Consider the following 17807-nt stretch of genomic DNA (forward strand, 5'->3'; position numbering starts at 1 on the left):
TACAATTCATAATTTGTGATAAAATCAGTGCTTGCTCATGTGGAAATGGTGGATATTTCAATTTGTATCTATTTGGCAACCTATATTCCTTGAAGAAGTTACGGTAGTAATTATAAAATTTACAGCCAAGAGGTCAAACCATTAGTCAACAATGTGTTTGGTTTTAGTGACTGTGCATGTAACTGAGGTGACAGTCGATCATGAAAAAGACTATACTTCGGAACCTGTTGAAAATCAACATGGACAGAAGAAAGATTTGTAGAATATCTTATTGTAAATAGTCTTCATTTTTTGTTTAATGCAATCAATGTGACTAAAATAATGCAAGCGAAAAAGAGAAATGATCACAAGACAGCAAAACAGTTGGTTTCATGCATCATTTGAATCAATGAACGTGAATCAGCTCAACGCCAAAGTATTGCGGTTCAAGGTTATACCATCAAGAGATATGCTGCCTGTAACTACTTTGTAGTTTGAAAGGGTGTATAAAGGAATAAGGATACAGTTGGGCAGGCGAGTCTTTCTGTTGGTCTATTGTAAAAAACTGGGTCAAATTTTTTCCAATTTTTTTGCAAATTGTAATAAAACTTGGTATACCGATTGACCCGAGGGTGTGCAAGACACATTTGTTGTGTCTGTCTGTTAAGGTACCTCCATGGTAACCAAGCTTTGCACAAAGAATACAATTTTGTTTTAATAATCTTGTGGAGCATATTCTTTCCAAGTTTTAGCAATTTTATAGTTTTGGTATCTTTGATGAGGCATTATAATAACAGTATAAAACTCAATGCATGTGCAGTGTGTAAAATAAGTATGTGAGCAAACTATTGGAAGTAGTTTGATCGATTCATATGAAACTCAGTACACACAACGCAGAATTGTCTTTTGTGTGCGTATAGGACATGAGCAGTTTTGAAATGTCTGTGCTATTTTTTTGAAAAACCTTATGTTGGATGTTAATCACTTGAGGTGATATTCATAGTCGAGCATTAGGGAAGATGAAAGACATATATGTACCTAACTATACTTAATTTTGTGCTGAAACTGATATGATTCAGGATTTGAGATTGATATGGAGTATGTATACATGTATACTCGTACACATTAAGGAAAAGAATCACTCAGACAATTTTTAAAGCATTTATATATAAAGTAAGATGTGAAACTTAAAAGATAAAACCAGTTATGGTCATGCGACTGCATTGTGAAAGGATTGTTGTGGAATCGATCAGAAAAGGTTGATCATCTAGCATATAAGTCTTGGTGTGTACTGCAAGGTTCTAGAATCATCGAAATGATAAAAAAATTGGCCCAGTCTTGGTAAAGTTACAAGCACTGTACACAGAAAGATGTATATGGGACTACGCACAAGTGCGGGACACATGCGTTATATCTATCAAGTCCAAATAGATATAATAATTTACCAAATATATCAATTAGTAGGCAGTTTCTCGGCAAAATTTGTATGATCACGTACTAGTCAAAACATTGTGTGCGGGCAAGCACTGAATCAAATGACCGGGGTAATAGTATATTTGTCAAGCGCGTAGAAACATTACTGTTATAGATACTTTTCTTTGGTAAACTTATCTACACATTGCCTATAGAGTATGTCAAGTTTTTATGAAAGACACAAGATAAGATGTATATAAATAAGCAGTAACTAATAAGTAACAAGACATGGTGGTATACAAATAAAGTATATTGCTCCTTCTTAATGACGACGGTTAAAGTTGTCATAGCGATAGATGCTAAATAAAAATGTGCCTTTTTTAATACACATGATCTGTTTGTATGCAATGGTTGAAATCAACATCACGTTTAAATATTGCCTTCAGTACAGCAATTATAATTTGTATTCATCTCAATAATGTTGTGTAAATTTAACTGTTAGTTATGGCCGAATAAAGCTTTCAATGTACACCATAAAAATATGTTATGTATCTTCATTTTAGCATTACTATAATTATATTAAAATCTTATGTCTTTACACATTTACAAGTTATCACGTACTGACGTAGGTCATGCAATACACAGGCACTGTAGAACACAACTTATTTACAAGAAGTTACAATCACTTTTTTTTTAAACTTTACAATTGCATGCAGTACCAAAATAAGAATACTGAAAAACACTGCATTATGGACAAGTATGAATCAAGTAAGATGTTAAATTAATTCACTACTGTTATTCATTATAGTATACTGATACAACAATTTTTAATATTTTTTTAAATTTATTTCTTTTTATTTCTCCACTTTCCCTTTAGCCATGTACCTTCATGTTGTTATATATATGTTAAAGGTGTCGCTCTGGACCTATAACATATGATAAGACAAAAAATCCACCAGTTATTTCTGATTTCTATCAAATTTTTAGATTTTGTGTTGTTGTTGTTGTTTGGTATTATCGGCGTTTCATTCTTTTTTAGAATATTTACGCCTTTCACTTTATTTCTTTTTTTTCTTCTATTTTTGGTACTATTTGTCAATTCATATTCATCTCTTTTTTTTGGATAATATAATCTCAGATCTACTGGTCCATGAAAACCCCTCACCGCAATTGGCACCTTCCTGCCAGACCGGCGCGGTACATTGCGCAATCTTCTCGGCCATCATTGGCCTAGGCAACTCTGGTGCCGGTGAGAGGATTCTGGGGTAGATCTTTTGAGTCTCTTGTTTGGGGTTTACCGTCCTCAATCCGTCTTTACTCTTTCTTACCTTTTCTCTTCTAGTATTTTTCCATTTTGTAAAACCTTATTTTTCTATCAAAGTGGGTATCAACATCTTAGGGCATTTGGTTGTCGTGCGATATGTGCCAAAAAAAAAAATGTGGATTTAGTAATTCCTTTTTGAATGAAACATGGATTTAGCTTCTTTTGGAATTGAATGGATTTAGCTCCTTTTGGAATGAAACTGTAATAATGTTGTTTACTTTCTTTTCGAAAGGTTATATTTATGTGTGATTTCACTATTATTATTTAAAAGGAAAGGTTTGCTGCTAAATTTGAATAAAATTTCAGTGACTTTATTGAGAAAATATGATTTATTTTTTAGGTACAATAACATGTTTCATTCCAAAAGGAGCTAAATCCACGAAAATAAAAAATCAAAAAATTTAGTAAACATCAGAAAAGCCGAAGGGAAGATTTTTTCCTATCATTATTGGCAGATAATCAGGTTCATGCAGGGTGACACCTTTAACATATATAACAACATGAAGGTATACATGGCTAAAGGGAAAGTGGAGAAATAAAAAAGGCAATTTACTCAGAAGTACCCAAAGTGGATTTGGCTCCTTTTGGAATGAAACTCTTCACATATTATAAAAGGAAGACAAGTAATATAAAACTAAAGGAAAAACGAAGGCCCACGTCATTTACATAGAAGGTAGGTGGACAGATAACCTCGATGTTTTTAATCTAATTTCATCTGGGAGATCATTCCACAGCTTTGTTCCTACAAACGAAATACAAAATTGCCCTTGCATTGTCTCACATATTGGTTGATAGATAGAGTAAGCCACTTTCTTTACACTGTAGAAGTAATCAACTGGGTCATACGACGTACAATACATACACATACACTACTACTAGGTCCAGCGTACTCGCACTACATACACATACAGTATTCGCATATCGCGCTCAAAAACAATAGCGCTACCGGTACCACAGACCATGCAATTATGTGCAGGCCTCGCATACCATAATGTGTACAATATAAATCAGTCAGCGCGCTATAGACATGGTTCGGATATTACTTGCACGCCCATATCCGATCGTCGTCTTGGCGAAAATTCACGGTGTGCTGCCGCTTGACCGAGAGGTGGCGCTATACAATTACACTGAACACGCCTCGAAAGTAAAATTTTTGATAAATAAAATCATTTGCAGTCGAACAGGTTTTTTGCATATAAATTCACTCTAATGTAATATTTCGGATTTATATCTTCAATGATGCATTCTTAGACATTTATTGTATGTTTTTTATGTTTAGATCATAGTTTCGTTCGCTAATGTGAGTATTGACCAACACTCAACTATTCCTTTAAACATGACAATGACATCATCTAAAGCAGTTATAACAGGGAGATTATTTATAGAGCTGTAAAAGTTAACAGGAAATCATAGCAGACGCATGACGGACGTACACTCTTGGATTGACACATCTTATTATTTCAACTCCATCAAGCCTTATTTTATACGAAAACCATAACCTAGGCCAACAATTTATTATTGGCAAGCACCCAAAATCAATTTTATAGATTTATACTGAACAGTTTATAAATAGCAAGACAACCATACGCAAACACAGACTCAAATGTATTTTAAACAAGTAGTCAAAATGAATTCAGAGAACCTGGTAGCAACAGAAAAGACAAAATATTTCAAATTTTGGAAGGAAAAGCAATTAAAATTTGCCTTAAAATTTCAAGAGTTCAATAAGCCCGTTCACGGTTGCAGTCTGAACATGAGCAGATAAAGGTCATTGCAGAACAAATTGTGAAATACATGGAGACGAAATACTGGATACGTGCTCATGAAAGTTATGTAATCATTATTCATTTATGCACTCCATGATACACAGGTGGAAGTATTCTTTGAAAAGTGGAAACAAAGGTTATTTATGTAGCATTTCCATCGCTGTAGGAGTGATTATTTCAAAATGTACAAAGTGGGACCTCTTCATGTTTTGAAGATATGTGGATATTTGGGGTCATTGCAGTAATGTGCTAACCGTGAACTGGTCTATTGATATGAAGTTCAAGAAGTCAGTAACTAACTAGTAGCAAATTATATATGTAGGTAGGATATAGAGCTGGGCCTAAGACAGATCCCTGTGGAAGCCATCTGATAATGTATCTCACATGGTATTAGTCTTAGTTTTTTAAACATTTACCACTGTCATTTAAATATACTCAAGGCCAAAAATATTGCCTTTATACAATGCAATGAATTCAGAATTTAATAACATGATCAGCAGTTCGATTTCTAAAGAGGGATCGCATTGATTATAGCCCTATTTGATCTCATGCTTCTCTGAAATTGAGCCCAAAACAGTTCCTGTTCGTCTTCATCATCTGTCCACCACATATGAGGGTTGTTCTTACTCAAAAACAACGTGACAAGATAGGGAAGGTCATCATCCTCGATGTCCTCTACAAAGATTAATATGACCTTGTCCAGTCCTGTGTCATTGATATGCTCCAGCGCCAAACGAAGCTTGGTCATGCACCAGACATCATACATAGACCGGTTGCTCATCAACAAGACTGTCTTGAAGCTGTTCTCAATGGCATCATAGATTGCATTGATGTAGAACATTTCCAGACGGAGGTCTCCATCTCCGTAGATGATGTTCTGTAGATGCGGAAACCTCTTCTCCAGGACAGGTCTCAGGACCCGATCAACCCATTCCTCTTCCGCATCATGGAACATGAGGTTGAGATGAAAGTCATAATTGTCTTCCTTGAAATCTTCCATTATCTTTCCAGAGCCAGCGATTGCTAGTTTGAGAAGTAAAAACTTGTGTTTGAGCCACCAGCATTTGTGATAAACCAGCACACAGACATAAATAACGATGCAAGCGAAGAAAAATAAACTGGTTATGAGTATGATATTAATGCCACAGAAAGAAGCTGGATTAAAAGATAGGATGGGCATGTCAATCACTGCTTTGAAGGATTTTTTTGAACAAAGAGTTTTATCAAGATTCACAATTCTTGTGTTGCTTTCGTCGAGCCAAGTTCTAAACCAGCTCAACTCACAGGTGCAAGAGAAAGGATTACTCGAAACGTCTATCAATAATGATTTGTTGGTAGGAAAGAATGTATCTCTCTGCACCTGACTCAGTTTATTGCTCGATAGATAGAGATAACGCAGATTGGGAGTCGCTCCAAAGAGGTGTTTGTCCAGAATGCGTAACTTATTGTTTTGAAAGAAAAGGGAGCCAAGATTATCCAATCCAGAAAAAAGATTGGCAGAGGTAGTCATGATACAGTTATTGTCAAGGTTCAAACTTCTCAGAGAGGTCATGCCTTTGAAAAGACCTGGTTTCAAAATGACAATGTTTGCTCGAGATAGATCCAGCGACAGAAGCTTGGTTAGAGGACTGAAAACCCCTGGCTCTAAACCCGTTAAGTAGTTTTCTCTGAGGTTAAGCTTTCTGAGAGATATCAGCCCATCAAAGAGAGATAACTGATTAACATTGTCGAACAGATCTTGGCTCTTCAGGTTATTCTTGCGCATGGTGAGTTCCTCAAGAGATGCCGTCCCTGTAAACTGATGTATGGAGTCCAGTGGTGCTATGTTTGTGGATGATAGATCCAATTTGATGAGATTCTTCATACGGCTAAACACTCCGTTTAGAAGGTTGACATTCGTTAACATGTCCGTGAGATAAAGCTCTTGAAGGGATGAGACATTGTCGAACGTGTATGCAGAGAATGTCTCTATTTCATTGTAGGAAATGCTCAAAACTTTGAGGTTCGCTAAACCCCAAAGGAAGAGATTTTTTTGTTTATATACGTATACTGATTATGGGAAATGTCAAGAACTCGAAGTGCAGTGTTATTCCAATGGTGGGTATCCATACGTCCAATGAAATTATGAGACAGGTCAAGCTTGAGAAGGACCGACAGTCCACAGAATGCTACAGGATTCACCACCAAGATTTCATTGCGCGCAATGTTCAGTACCAGCAGTCGGGGGTTACACCGAAACAGGCCAGAGGGCAAGGAATTAATATGGTTTTCAGATATGTCCAAGTTTTCCAAGGAATCAAGTCCACAGAAAGAACCGTTAGTCATGGTTGTAACCTTGTTTTTTATAATATTAAGAGTTCTGGTTTGACTGAAACCTCTAAAGGCATAATCCGGAATAGAACAAATTTCATTCCCATCCATTTCAACAGAATCTATGGAAAGGGTTGTCTTGTTATGGAGACTAGTGGCTTTGAGAGGAACGATCCTCCCAATTTTACAATATGACACTGACAACTCACTGATAATAACACTACCTAGAAAGGAGTTCACGTTAAATTCGAGGAACGCGTTCTGCTGAAGATCAAGGGTACTCACTCTGTGAAGGAATGAGAATGTTCCAAATGGAAGACTCCGCACCATATTATATGCCAATTTGATGGAATCCAGAGAGGAATTCTGAAGGGGTTCAAAATCAGAAGCCAGAAGAGAAGAAATTATATTCCTACTCAAATCAATGACCGATATGTTATTTAGATGACGAAAAGCTGTGAAGTCAACTTTCTGAATATTATTGTGATCAAGAGATACCATTTGTAGTTGATGAAGTGTTGCCAGAGCACCAGATGGCACGGATGAGAAACAGTTTGAAGAGAGTATCAAGAGTGATAGAAGAGGATTTGAATCAAACACATCATCTGTCAGGTGGGTAAGCCTGTTCTTTGCCATATTCAAGACTCGCAGATCGGAGAGAGGCAAAAATGTTCTAGAATCTAGATGAGAAATTTGGTTTGATCCTACGTTTAGTGACACGAGCCGCGTAAGGTTTTCAAAGGAATCATTCTGTAGGAGTTGCATGATGTTGTGAGACGCAATCAATGTGGTTGTGTTTGGTGGTAGATCCTGTGGAATCGACTTCAGTCTCAGGTTAGAGCAGAAAGCTTTAATTCCATCAGTCTTGTTCTCCAGACGACATTTGTTGGGTTCCATCTCCCTGGTATATCCAACCGAGTGTTCTTGTAGGGCTAACGTCAACAGACATGCTGTCCAAGGAAAGACGAATAAGAGTACTCTCCATGGAGATTTCAAACCGCTTGTCAAACGTGAAATCGTCATTTTGGTACGTAGTCCTGAACAATCTATGTTTCAAATGTAAGAACTCTTCTATCAAACCATCCAGAACACTTCTCAAAATATTGGCTTAAAGAAATAGCGCGAATCTTCAATGCAAGTATACTATGAAGCAGATCCAAACTAATCAAAACGTATTTGTGAATTGTAAAATACAAGTTCAGACTTATCTCATATCGACAAGAAAATACTGCATAGCAGCACTAACGACCAGATCACGTCTTGGTTTAGAAGCCTTAATGACTCATGACTAACAATGCCTTGACGCGCTATTGACAAATTAACATTTCAAGTATCTCATGCCATCGCTGTAGCTATTTTTAGTCAAACTAAATCAAGGGCATAACAGTTCTCTATCGCATCTTATGTTTTTTCTGGTATAAAACTGGTTCTGTATAGAAGGAAATGAGGCCCTTGATCGAGGCAATTAGTTTCACTTGCAATTACATATCAAAACTACACTGTAGAGGAGTTTGATTCATCAGCTCTTGGTTTCAAGTAGAAAAATAAACAGGAATCGAATCTTAAGATTATACATCTAAACTGACTTAAATAATCACTGGAGGTTTCTATATCTATAATTGCAGGTTCCTCTCATGGACCTACTATGCACAAACGATATGCTTTGTCAATTTTGTCAACATAGTTATTTTTCTTTTCTTCATCTCTTGATAAAAGTAAGAAGCTGGAGGGGGCAGCAAAATTTTGGAACCGCAAAAATTTATGGGCACATTTCTTCTGTATTCAGGCATGGGGGTGCCCGAATACGTAATTTCTTTTAATTAAAGGGTGTATTTTTGTATGAGATTTTTTTTTATAATAATTTTTTTAACTGTAATGGTGCACGATTTTCTTTAAGCTTGACCATTTTACTTGCTCACAAAATTTAGAAGCTGGAGAGATATTCAGGAAAGGGGTAGGGGGCTGACAAATTTGTGTATGTGCGTCTTTTAATCTATGGCTCGCTCATATTAAAAGTTTGATCGAGATACAACCATTTCCATTTCAGTTCCAAGTTGTTTATGGGTCTAGTATCAGTTACAAAAATACAAGGTATACATGTGCATGCATGCATGAAAAATGTAAACGAAACTTTAGAAGATATTTGAAGATCAAGTTTACTAACGTTAGAGTAAATTTTACTTACATTTACGGATACAGGGAGGAACCTTTGGGGTACAGGCCCTTTGATCATTACATAATTGGAAAATGTGCCCAAAAGTGTACCCCAAGGCAATATTTAGAGCTTTAAAAAAAAAATTCTTTCATTCTTTCTTTTTGGTAGGTCAGAAATTTTGAGATTCTCGACCCATCCCCTGAGAAAGTATTTAATATTTCCCTGTTCTTTTCTTTTTCAGTGAGTTAGTCCCTTCCCTCTTTTATTATTATTTATTGATTGATTGATTTATAGATTTATTTAAAAGGGTTGATTTTGAAACCCACCCCTCCCCCTTCACAAAATCATGGATCTGCAAATAACATATTTTCTTACAAGTTAATTGACAAAGCAGGAAAACTACCGGTAAACCATAATCTGTGATAATGGACCACTCACAGCTATTCATGTTCTCTCATCATACCTCCCAAACTCGACATCATTATCATGAAACACAATTTATGTATTAAAACACAAATAAGGGAATGGTTATATAAAATACAAGAAAAAACACTTAGAAGACTGTACCATTGCATGAAAAATAGAATTTTTATTAAAACAAGAAAGTTACAAAATATGATATAATTATCTATCTCAAATCATTCTAAACTTTGATACAACATCAGGCCCTACCGCTCTTTTTATTGTTTCTGTTAAAGGCTAAATGAGAAATTAAATAAACCTGGTAGAGTTTTAGATTCATGAGAATAAATAACGGATAAAATTAGGGAATCGTATTACGACCATCGGGACATCCTTCATATCACTTCTTTAAAGGTAAACAGTCATTGCTAAATGTGGTGTATGATTTCAATATTTAAGAAATATAATTTTTTCATCACCAATTTAATTTTGTGGTGCGTTTGCCCAAGTTAAATTGACCACAAAATGGTACTTTATGTACCCAATGTAATGGAAGTATTTTTCAATCGTAAACACACACAAAAAGGGATATTTTGGAGAAGTTATTATATACAAAATAGATAGTTATCACTGAATAAGTCCCTGTATTCGTAGCTGTTTTCCTGAAATGAAATCAGGAAGTATCTAGCAAACTATGGCAGACATGTTTCAACTATCGAGAGACATCAAGGTTTTACTGCCAAGGTTTCTCTCTTGGGTGTAAGAATTTCTGTTGTGATAATCTCTAACCACAATATCAAGCTCATATTAATCACAGAGATTATTTCACTGTATGCTGAGGCATATTCATTGGTGGTGCACACCTTAAACTGTTCTAATTTAGCAAATTAATTAGTTTAGATTTCCTAATAGAAGCAAAGACAGGCATGTAGATTATATCTATATCTCCAACATGTTATATAAATCTGAATTGATTAAACTCCAAATTGTAGAATAAAAAAATATTTTGCCTTTCTTTATGACAATGTAAATGGCCCAGCTGACTCCAATCCACATCCCAACTTGTATTTATTTTCATCCCTTTCTAGAAATCATTCTATATTTTGTGGTTTTACTCAATTCACTGTAGATTCAAAGTGCTAAAAATACTACCAGATGCATGGATAGAAAGGACAGACATTTCTGCGCACACTGTGTCCATTTTTGTTGCAAGACCAAATTGTGTTTGATGCGAAGAAACAAAGGAATATAACCTTAGTATTAAAATTGGCAACATGTTGAGAGATTCAAAGTCATCATGTCATGTGTATCAATGCATCAATACATCTCAATTATAGAAGACAGATTACATCAATATGTTGGTGAATTTCAACCAATACATGTACATCACATTGCTTCAACAACATTTTTGATGGCAAAAAATATGATTAGATGGAAACAATGGTTTGAAATAACTTTCCAATCTCTTTATCATGATGATTTTTGCATTAGTGCATTGTTACTCTGCTTATTGACAATAAACAAAAACATTTTTACCATTTTCCAACAAAAGAAAATGTTATCCATTTCCATCAGTTTGTACACCTATGAAGCGATTTGACCCTATTTTATACATAAAAATACAGTGTAGTATTTAGTAATAATAAAAACAATGAAATATTTTCGTTCATGTATAACACAATATTGAATGAATACACTATAAATGATCTAGAAAAGACAAAATATTTCAATTTTTTGAAGGAAATTTAAATAAAAACAAAAATAAAAGCAATTAAAATTTGCCTTAAAATTTAAAGAGTTCAATTAATATGAAGTTGAAGAAGTCAGTAACTAGTAGCAAATTATATATGTAGGTAGAATATAGAGTTGGGCCTAAGACAAACCCCTGTGAAAGCCATTTGATAATGTATCTCACATGGTATTAGTCTTAGTTTTTTAAACATTTACCACTGTCATTTAAATATAATCAAGGCCAAAACAAAGACTTTATATACTGCAATGAATTCAGAAATTAATAACATGATCAGCAGCTCGATTTCTAAAGAGGGATTGCATTGATTATAGCCCTATTTGCTCTCATGCTTCTCTGAAATTGAGCCCAAAACAGTTCCTGTTCATCTTCATCATCTGTCCACCACATATGAGGGTTGTTCTTACTCAGAAACAATGTGACAAGATAGGGAAGGTCATCATCCTCGATGTCCTCAACAAAGATTAATATGACCTTGTCCAGTCCTGTGTCGTTGATGTGCTCCAGCGCCAAACGAAGCTTGGTCATACACCAGATATCATACATAGACCGGTTGCTCATCAACAAGACTGTCTTGAAGCTGTTCTCAATGGCATCATAGATTGCATTGATGTAGAACATTTCCACACGGAGGTCTCTATCTCCGTAGATGATGTTCTGCAGATGCGGAAACCTCTTCTCCAGGACAGGTCTCAAGACCCGATCAACCCATCCCTCTTCCGCATCATGGAACATGAGGTTGAGATGAAAGTCATAATTGTCTTCCTTGAAATCTTCCATTATCTTTCCAGAGCCAGCGATTGCTAGTTTGAGAAGTAAAAACTTGTGTTTGAGCCACCAGCATTTGTGATAAACCAGCACACAGACATAAATAACGATGCAAGCAAAGAAAAATAAACTGGTTATGAGTATGATGTTGATGCCACAGAAATAAGCTGGATCAAATGATAGGATGGGCATGTCAATCACTGCTTTGAAGGATGTTTTTGAACACAGAGTTTTATCAGGATTTACAAATCTTGTGTTGATTTCGTCGAGCCAACTTCTAAACCAGCTCAACTCGCAGGTGCAAGAGAAAGGATTATTCGAAACGTCTATCAATAATGATTTGTTCGTAGGAAAAAATGTATCGCTCTGCACCTGACTCAGTTTATTGCTCGATAGATGGAGATAACGCAGATTGGGAGTCGCTCCAAAGAGGTATTTGTCCAGAATGCGTAACTTATTGTTTCGAAGGAAAAGGGATCCAAGATTATCCAATCCAGAAAATAGATTGGCAGAGGTAGTCATGATACAGTTATTGTCAAGGTACAAACTTCTCAGAGAGGTCATGCCTTTGAAAAGACCTGGTTTCAAAATGACAATGTTTCCTTGAGATAGATCCAGCGACGAAAGCTTGGTTAGAGGACTGAAAACCCCTGGCTCTAAACCCGTTAAGTAGTTTTCTCTGAGGTTAAGCTTTCTGAGAGATATCAGCCCACCAAAGAGAGATAACTGATTAACATTGTCGAACAGATCTTGGCTCTTCAGGTTATTCTTGCGCATACTGAGTTCCCTCAGAGATGTCGTGTTTGTAAACTGATTTATGGAGCCCAGTGATGCTATTTTTGAGGATGATATATTCAATTTGATGAGATTCTTCAGACCGCTAAACACCTGGTTTAGAATTTCGACATTCGTTGACATGTCAGTGAGATAAAGCTCTTGAAGGGATGAGAGATTGTCGAAAGTGTGTGCTGAGAACCTCTCTATTACATTGTAGGATATGTTCAAAACTGTGAGGTTTGCTAAACACCCACTGAAAAGCTTTTCGTTGATCCGGGCAAACAGATTGTGGGAGATGTCAAGAACTCGAAGTGCAGTGTTATTCCAATGATGGCGTTCATCTATATGACGAATGAGATTGTAAGAAAGGTCAAGCTTGCTAAGGACCGACAGTCCTCGGAAAGCCACAGGATTCACAATCAAGATTTCATTGTACGCAACGTTCAGTACTTGCAGTCGGGGGTTACACCGAAACATGCCAGAGGGTAAGGATTTTATTCGGTTTGCAGATATGTCCAAGTACATCAAGGAATCAATTCCACAGAAAGAATCGTAAGTCATGGTTCTAATCCGGTTTTTTGCAATATTAAGGGTTCTGGTTTGACTGAAACCTCTAAAGGCATTCTGCGGAATATCATAAATTTCATTATAACTCATTTCAACATAATCTATGGCAGGGGTCGTCTTGTTGCGGAGACTAGAGGCATTGAGAGGAACAATACTTCGAATCCCACTATATGACACTGACAACTCACTGATATTAACACTACCAAGAAAGGAGCTCACGCGAAATGCCAGGAAATTGTTTTTGTGTAGATCAAGGACTCTCACTTTGTACAGGAATGAGAACGTCTCATTTGGAAGACTCCGTAACTTATTGTCTGCCAAATTGATGTAATTTAGGGAGGAATTCTGAAGGGGTTCAAAATCAGAGGCTTGAAGAGAAGAAATGTCATTCCCTTTCAAATTAATGGCCGATAGGTTCTTTAGATGACGAAAAGCTGTGAAGTCAACTTTCTGAATATTATTATGATCAAGAGATACCATTTGTAGTTGATGAAGTGTTGCCATTGCACCAGAGGGCACGGATAAAAAACAGTTTGAAGAGAGTATCAAGAGTGATAGAAGAGGATTTGAATCAAATATACCATCTGACAGGTTGGTAAGCCTATTCCCTGCCATATCCAAGACTCGCAGATTGGAGAGAGGCAAAAATGTTTTAGTATCTAGATGAGAAATTTGGTTTGATCCTACATTTAGTGACACGAGCCGCGTAAGGTTCACAAAGGAATCATTCTGTAGGAGTTGCATGATGTTGTCAGACGCAATCAATGTGGTTGTGTTTGGTGGTAGATCCTGTGGAATCGACTTCAGTCTCAGGTTAGAGCAGAAAGCTTTGATTCCATCAGTCTTGTTCTCCAGACGACATTTGTTGGGTTCCATCTCCCTGGTATATCCAACCGAGTGTTCTTGAAGGGCTAACGTCAACAGACATGCTGTCCAAGGAAAGACGAATAAGAGTACTCTCCACGGAGATTTCAAACCGCTTGTCAAACGTGAAATCGTCATTTTGGTACGTATTCCTGAACAGTTTATGTTTCAAATCCAAGAACGTTTCTACTAAAACATCAAGAATACTCAGCCTAAATAAATAGCCCGAATCTTCTTTGCGAGAATATTATGAAGCAGATCCAAACCAATTTATAAAGTATTCGTAAACCCCTCATATCGACAAGAAAATACTGCAGAACAGCACGCACGACCATATAACGTCTTGGTTTCGAAGCCTTAATGACTTATGCCTAACAATGCCTCGAAATACCATTGACGAGTTAACATCTCAAGTTTATGTCACGCCATCGCCACAGCTATTTTTAGTCAAACTAAATCAAAGTCATAATAATTCGCATCTTTTGTTTTTTCTGGTATAAAACTGGTTCTGTATAGAAGGAAATGAGGCCCTTGAGGCAATTAGTTTCACTTGCAATTACATATCAAAACTACACTGTAGAGGAGTTTGATTCATCAGCTCTTGGTTTCAAGTAGAAAAATAAACAGGAATCGAAACTTAAGATTATAAATCTAAACTGACTTAATAATCACTGGAGGTTTCTATATCTACTAATTTGCAGGTTCCTAACATGGACCTACTATGCACAAACAATATGCTTTTGTCAATTTTGTCAGCATAATTATTTTTCCTTTCTTCATCTCTTGATAAACGTAGGAAGATTGGGGGCGCAGCTCATCCATTTCCCTCTAAAATTTACGAAATACCAATATTCCTGGGCAAATGTCTGGGGATGCCTGAATAAATAATAATTTTTTTCTTAATGGGTGTATTTTTTATGAGAATTTTTTTTTTTACTGTAAAGGTGCACGATTTTCTTTAAGCTTGATCAGTTTACATGCTCACAAAATTTAGAAGCTGGAAAGATTCAGGAAAGGGGTAGGGTGGCAGACAAATTCGTGTATGTGCGTCTTTTAATCCATGGCTTGCTCATATTAAAAGTTTAACATCGAGATACAACCATTTCCGTTTCAGTTCCAAGTTGTTTATGGGTCAAGTATCAGTTACGAAAATACAGGGTGTACATGTGCATGTATGCATGCATGAAAATGTAAACGAAACTTTAGAAGACATTTGAAGATCAAGTTTGCTACCTTTAGAGTAAATTTTAAATACATTAACGGATACAGGGAGGAACCTTTGGGGTACAGGCCCTTCGATCATTTCATAATAGGAAAATATGCCCAGAGGTGTACCCAAAGGCTTCTTTTTTGTCCGTTTACCTCTTTCATTTTTTTAATTTGTTGGGCTGGTCAGAAATTTTTTGGTCCTCGAGCCCCTCCCCTGTGAAAGTATTTAATATTTTCCCCCTTCTTTTCCTCTGTTGTGTGCAAGTGCCTACCCTCTTTTTTAAGTATTCATTTATTTATTTCATGGGAGTGTTTTTAACCTGCCCCTCCCCGTTCACAGACTCCTGGATCTGCCAATAACATATTTCCTTAAAAGTTAAAAAGCATCATTTAACAACGTTAAATCTAAGATGCATGGCCCTACGTGTTATCAGTGTCTGTGATATGGTGTATTATATACCTCACTTAAGTAATCCAGCCCTCTGATTGGTCGAAATTGCATTCATAAACTTCAACTGTTCCTGTAAAATTCTCGGTAACCATGCATAAAACATTTCACTATTTTTAATAACCATGGTTATTAAAAAAATAGGTCAGCCTCCATGGTTACCCCATAGGTTTACATGTTAAAAAATGGTTTGAGCGATCGAGGATACCGTATGTGTGCGAAGGATTGGTCGGTAATTTCAATACAATTGAATCTCGATCGATCTTACCGACAATTTTATCTTGCATTGTTGACATGAAGACGAAAATAAACTTCCAAAAACAAAAAAACAACATCTGCCGATAGATCTTGATCTAAGTTCGTGCCAATATGCATTGCAAAAGTAAAAGAAGGGTCCGTTTAATGGAGCTTTTGCGAAGCATTCATCACGCCGAAGCCGGTTTTAATCCATTTTAATGTATATATAGTACAAAACTGCCAAGCACGTGAACAGCGCGCGATGGACGAGTGGTGTAAGGCATTGGTGTAAGATTCATCACTCATTGTACGCAAGAGTTCGACTCTCACCTTCGACAAAAAAAAAAAGTATTTTTTATTTTTTTATTTTTTAGTCTATTTTTTTTCGGCATATAAAAGTATTAATGACTGCTTTAATATTCGAGAAATAGTTGTTTTTATACGCTCTCGGGAAGGTTACAATTGGGCTATTCCCCTCGGCACGCCTCGGGTAATAGCACAATTCTAACCTTCCCTTGAGCGTATAAAAACAACTATTTCTCTCAAAGCAGTCATTAATACTATAATATTGAAGCCCTACAAAATTTCCGCTTCAAAATGATCATGAAGTGCCTCAAAAAAGTAAAAATCTTTGAGTGGCCTGTCTTACCATACGCATTTTCCCCAATAGACTGTAGTGTTATAAAACCCGTTAGGAAAACGGGGAGGGGTTCGAATGGCATCTAACAACATCCCCCCACCCCTTTGAGTGAGAAAAATGAGAAAATTGGGAAAATAGGGGTTAAATCGGGGAAGAAAAAAATCTGGAAATTAACGGGTAATTATCAGGCCTGATATTTCCAATCATAAATATGTTGATAATCAGACAGGCGATCAGCTTGTAAAAGTAATGGGGTTCTGATGACTGACCTGAAGGTTTATAATTATCATTGCAACATGAGCTAAACCCAGGATTTTGTTTCAGAATCTGAGACAAAGTTAACCACTCCCTTTAATTGACAATGCAGGCAATCTAAGCCACCATGATCTGTGATAATGACCCACTCACAGCTATTAATGTTCTCTCACCATACCTCCCAAACTCGACATCATTATCATGAAACATAATTTTTGTATTTAAACACAAATTAGAGAATGGTTATATAAAATACAAGAAAAAAAACTTAGAAGACTGTTACCATTGCATGAAAAATATAATTTTTATTAAAACAAGGAAGTTACAAAATTTGAGATAATTATAATTATCTCAAATCATTCTCAACTTTGATACAACATTAGGCCCTACCGCTCTTTTTATTATTGCTGTTAAAGGCAAAATGAGAAATTAAATAAACATGGTAGAGTTTTAGATTCATGAGAATAAATAAAATTAAGGGTTCATCTTACAACTATTGGGACATCCTTCATGTCGCTTCTTTAAAGGTAAACAGTCATTGTTAAATGTGGTGAACGATTTCTATACAAAAAAAAAAAAAATTCATCACCAATTTAATTTTGTGGTGGCTTTGCCAGAGTTAAATTGACAACAAGATGGGTTTTTTATGTATCCGATGCAATGGAAGTAGTTTTCTTTCATAAACTCACACAAAAAAGAATATTCTGGATAAGTTATTACTCTACAAATACAAGCACTTATTCAGTGATAACTGTTTTCCTGAAATAAAATCAGGAAGTATCTAGCAAAATATGACAAGCATATTCCAACTTCTGAGAGGCATCAAGGTTTTACTGCCAAGGTTTCACTCTTGGGTGTAAGAATATTTGTTATGATAATCTCTAATCACAATATCAAGCTCAGATTAATTACAGAGATTATTTTACTGTATGCTGAGGCATAT

The 17807-nt window shown here is 36.0% G+C and overlaps 3 protein-coding genes across 3 annotated transcripts; all 3 read right to left on the bottom strand.

The window, feature by feature from the left end:
• Nucleotides 1-4520: 4520 nt before the first annotated feature.
• LOC115920561 (toll-like receptor 2 type-2) lies at nt 4521-5632 on the bottom strand. Its single transcript, XM_030976481.1, has one exon. It carries the CDS (start codon nt 5480-5482, stop codon nt 4991-4993), a length of 492 nt encoding a protein of 163 aa, XP_030832341.1. The 5' UTR covers nt 5483-5632; the 3' UTR covers nt 4521-4990.
• Nucleotides 5633-6385: 753 nt separating this feature from the next.
• LOC105447591 (insulin-like growth factor-binding protein complex acid labile subunit) lies at nt 6386-8039 on the bottom strand. Its single transcript, XM_011685855.2, has one exon. The coding sequence runs from the start codon at nt 7813-7815 to the stop codon at nt 6490-6492; it is 1326 nt and encodes a 441-aa protein (XP_011684157.2). The 5' UTR covers nt 7816-8039; the 3' UTR covers nt 6386-6489.
• A 3075-nt stretch (nt 8040-11114) lies between these two features.
• On the bottom strand, nt 11115-14435 carry LOC586682 (insulin-like growth factor-binding protein complex acid labile subunit). The gene has a single exon (XM_011685854.2). It carries the CDS (start codon nt 14211-14213, stop codon nt 11388-11390), a length of 2826 nt encoding a protein of 941 aa, XP_011684156.2. The 5' UTR covers nt 14214-14435; the 3' UTR covers nt 11115-11387.
• Between the last annotated feature and the right edge of the window lie 3372 nt (nt 14436-17807).

This window comes from Strongylocentrotus purpuratus, unplaced genomic scaffold (genome assembly GCF_000002235.5).
Source record: "Strongylocentrotus purpuratus isolate Spur 01 unplaced genomic scaffold, Spur_5.0 spur5_scaffold_9, whole genome shotgun sequence".
NCBI lineage: Eukaryota > Metazoa > Echinodermata > Echinoidea > Camarodonta > Strongylocentrotidae > Strongylocentrotus > Strongylocentrotus purpuratus.

Coding starts and splice junctions, on each gene's coding strand:
- LOC115920561 (XM_030976481.1), bottom strand. CDS start 5,482: ATGGAAGATTTCAAGGAAGACAATTATGACTTTCATCTCAACCTCATG.
- LOC105447591 (XM_011685855.2), bottom strand. CDS start 7,815: ATGACGATTTCACGTTTGACAAGCGGTTTGAAATCTCCATGGAGAGTA.
- LOC586682 (XM_011685854.2), bottom strand. CDS start 14,213: ATGACGATTTCACGTTTGACAAGCGGTTTGAAATCTCCGTGGAGAGTA.